At 39.4% G+C, this 3,905-nt stretch overlaps 1 protein-coding gene across 3 annotated transcripts in view; it reads right to left on the bottom strand.

The window, feature by feature from the left end:
• The window catches only part of IWS1 (IWS1, SUPT6H interacting protein), a 49,868-nt gene that overhangs the window by 9,036 nt on the left and 36,927 nt on the right, over window positions 1–3,905 (bottom strand). Inside the window, exons 10-12 of one of the 3 annotated variants that reach the window (XM_012811720.1) lie at window positions 3,691–3,808; window positions 983–1,094; window positions 326–382 (exon numbers count right to left, since the gene is read on the bottom strand). In XM_012811720.1, the coding sequence (XP_012667174.1) occupies window positions 326–382; window positions 983–1,094; window positions 3,691–3,808 (287 nt within the window). Of the gene's footprint in view, window positions 1–320; window positions 383–982; window positions 1,095–3,690; window positions 3,809–3,905 lie in introns of all 3 variants that reach the window. The other 2 variants (XM_023519376.1, XR_002775849.1) reach the window with 2 other exon arrangements.

Here is a 3,905-nt window from a genome sequence, read left to right as displayed (position 1 = left end):
CCTGCCACAACGCCTGGCTATTTTTTGGTTGCAGTCATCATTGCTGTTTGGCGGGCCTGGGCTGGATTCGAACCCACCACTTTGGGTATATGTGGCTGGCGCCTTAGCCACTTGAGCCACAGGTGCTGAGCCCAAAATCTTTACCAAATGAATTCTTCTTTCAATTTTCCTTATATCCTCAGAGTACCCAATATTCAATAAATTTTAAACTGAAAATTACCCTTACCTATGTAACCATAACATCATTTCATTTACTATTCATTTTAAATCAGCAAACAGAAGCATTCTACATAGTCTAGGAAGAAAAATTAATGCAAAACCTTACTTCTCCTCTCCTGTCAGCACCTTTTCCAGGTCTCTTCGGGGTGTCTGACCACCAGTGCTGGGGGAAAAGTAAACAAGGAGACACTAGGAATGTTAGAACCTTATAACTAAGAAACAGAGCAAACTAATACTAAACTTAGACCCTACTTAGCTCTTATAAATGGGAACAGGAAAAATATCTCTAATAATCTTTAAAAAGTACTACTCATTTTAGTATTCACTGGCATATAACAGAATTCACTAGGGGTGAGCCATAACTGCCATATACTGGTAACTAGTAACTCTGCCCTCCAGGGTGCAACTATATCCAGCATATTGGTACAAAGTGAACCCAATTTTTTTTAATCCAGGAATTTGGAAATGGGAGGGAGAAAGTTGTTTTCTGCAAGTGGCTGGGGCAAACCAAGCAAAATCAGAACTGGGAGAAGGGTCATATTCCACCAAACTGACCCTGGAAGGTCATGGCAGATGGAGAGGAGCTCCATCACACACGACCACATTTAAATTAAAAGAGTATTATGAACCACACAGATAATATCAAGTGAAAGGAAAGAAATCCTCATCATCTTGCAGGTTTCCAAATGATACTTATTTACTAAAAACCCTCTGATTACTGCCAACAACGATATTTATTCCACTCATACCTGTTCCCTCATACCTGTTCATTCTTCGTCGCTGAGGCATTTGTTCTAGATCTCTCTGCTCTCTTTCTTCTCTTGTCATTCCTTTGTAGTTTGAGGTAAGACCAAATATAGGCCGAGACCATTCATCTGCAACAAGAAAAAAATCAATTGTTTAGTTGACAAAATAGCATTTCTCCTACCATTCTTTCCAATAATTGCACTGTAATGTTATGTGATATTCTAAACATTTACTCTTTCCTAAAGACTCCATTACTTCAGGATTATTTATATACAAACACAGCATAATACCGATATCATAACTAATTCTAGCTGACTCAGAAAACTCAGGGTGAAAATACCAGTTAAATCAGTAATCACCACAGAGATTTTTTTTTTTTTTTTTTTTGAGACAGAGCCTCAAGCTGTCCTCCTGGGTAGAATGCCACGGCACCACAGCTCACAGCAACCTCCAACTCCTAGGCTCAAGCAAGTCTCCTGCCTCAGCCTCCCAAGTAGCTGGGACTACAGGCGCCCACCACAACGCCCGGCTATTTTTTGGTTGCAGCCGTCATTGTTGTTTGGTGGACTTGGGCTGGATTCGAACCTGCCACCTTAGGTGTATGTGGCTGGCACTTTAGCCACTTGAGCCACAGGCACTGAGCCACACCACAGAGATTTAAAGAAAGTAACATCTGAGCCACTTTGATAGTTATCAACTAGCTGGACTGACTATTTTCTTTTACGTAATTAATTTATTTTATTTTTTACAGAGAAGGGTCTTGCTGTGTTGGGCTGTCTTGAACTCCAGGAGCTCAAATGATCCTCCTATGCTGGTGTCTCAAAGTGCTAGGATTATAGACATGAGCCACTGCATGGCATGTAGCAAAAATTATAGTTTAATATGGCAGATGTAGAGTTCGTACTTCATAAAGCTGCTAAGATGACAATGAAATAGAATTACTACATGACCACTGTCCAGCAAGTGAAGGCCAAAGGGCCAAATGAAGTTTTAGTTCTGAAACATAATGAAGCTAACGGACCTTTCAGATAGAACACAGATGTTGCTACACAAAGAAGAAAACAGAGATTGTCAGGGGTCTCCAAATCTTTTAATATGCTACTTCTTTCAGTCTTAGGCAAAAAAAAAAGTCACAAGCGGCTGCACAGAAGAAACAAAAGTTTACCACCTACTAGACAATAAATTTTAGATTTTTAACAAAATCTGAGATGATACTACATCTCTGGTTTAATGAAAAAATGTATATTCTAAAAGTTTAAAGATTCAATAGAAAAATAATTACTGTATTCAAATATTGATGTAGTTCCTTTTTCAATCTTTGTAACTTTAAAAAGACTTAGTTTTTTGAGACAGTCTCACTTTGTCACCCTCGGTAGAGTGCCATGGCATCACAGCTCCCAGCAACCTCAAACTCTTGGGCTCAGGTGATTCTCTTGCCTTAGCCTCCCAAGTGGGCTGGGACTATAGGCACCTGCCACAACGCCAGGCTATTTTTAGAGATGGGGGTCTCACTCTGGCTCAGGCTGCTCCTGAACTCATCAGCTCAGGCAATCCACCCACCTCGGACTCCCAGAGTGCTGGAATTATAGGCATGAGCCACCACGCTGGGCTGAGCTTAAAGCTTAAAAAATTTCTTTCCAACAAGGGGCAGATGCAGAGGATAACAAAAACAAATATGGATTTCCGTCCTAAAACTGAATAATTTCATAAACAATATGGCACTTAATTACATGCATTTCAGTTAAACTTCTCTGGCATCATTAAGAACATGCAAAAAGGTTCTGGAGACCATTATGCAAGTAACAACAACAGTGGTAAGTAGCTAAGTATTACTCGAGTACTTACCATGCGCTAGGTAGGCACTGTGCTTTATATACATCCGCTCAATGAATCTTTAAAATAACCCAAAGAGGGCAGTGACTGTAGCTCAGTGAGTAGGCCCCATATACGGAGGGTGGTGGGTTTAAACCTGGCCCCAGCAAAACAACAACAAAAAAATGGCCAGGCGTCGTGGCAGGCACCTATAGTCTCAGTTACTCGGAAAGGTGAAGGAAGAGAATCGCCTAAGCCCAGGAGCTGGAGGTTGCTGTGAGTTGTGATGCCATAGCACTTTACTGAGGGTAACAAAATGAGACTCTGTCTCTAAAAATAAATAAATAAATAAAATAACCCAAAGAAAACACATGATTGCCTCAATTTTACAGAGCAAAAGACCAACACTTAGAGCTTAAACCCCAAGCTAAGGATATGCTGTAGGCAAGTGGCATATCCATGATTCAGGCATGACCAAATCCCAGACTGCATTCTAACCCTCCTGTTTCCCTTTTTTTTTTTTTTTTTGGTGTTTAAAATGTCTATTTATTGATTTCTAGGTGTATAGTTACTCGACTGTTCAGTTTTCTGAGGTATTTTACTTTGTTATAATAACCACTAGATGGCTGAAGTTGAAATACAACCAATTAAGACTGTTTTAACTTACAGCTAGAAAACTCATGCTTTTAACTTGCTATACTGAATACTGGACAGCATACCTAAATATGCTGAAAAGCACTTTAAGTCTAGGAGAAAAACCTGGTGTCTCTAAGAAGTTATTTAAAAAATTTCTATTCTACTTTCCAGACGTTACCAATATGAATAAATATTGGTAAAAATACAGTTTTTATATGTACATGTCTCTCTCTAAGTAGACATAAACACAACAAACAAAAAGTAAAATTTACATACTGATTAATTTCCCTGCCATGTCCTTGTTGGACCTTGATTCCTTGGGGTGTTTATAGAGATACATCACTGCTCGTCCAATCCCACTATGTTTCAGGGTCTCCTGGCTCACACTAGGTAGCTGGGGAACATAAACACATTACATACATATTAATCACTCAGAACCTGGGAGTCTTGCTAATCTGTTCTAGAGGACTTTTTTTTTTTTTTTTTTTTTT

Source organism: Otolemur garnettii, unplaced genomic scaffold, assembly GCF_000181295.1.
Source record: "Otolemur garnettii isolate 467f Iridium unplaced genomic scaffold, OtoGar3 scaffold00173, whole genome shotgun sequence".
NCBI lineage: Eukaryota > Metazoa > Chordata > Mammalia > Primates > Galagidae > Otolemur > Otolemur garnettii.
Note: the sequence above shows the minus strand (reverse complement) of the source record. Positions and strands in the feature narration are given on the sequence as shown.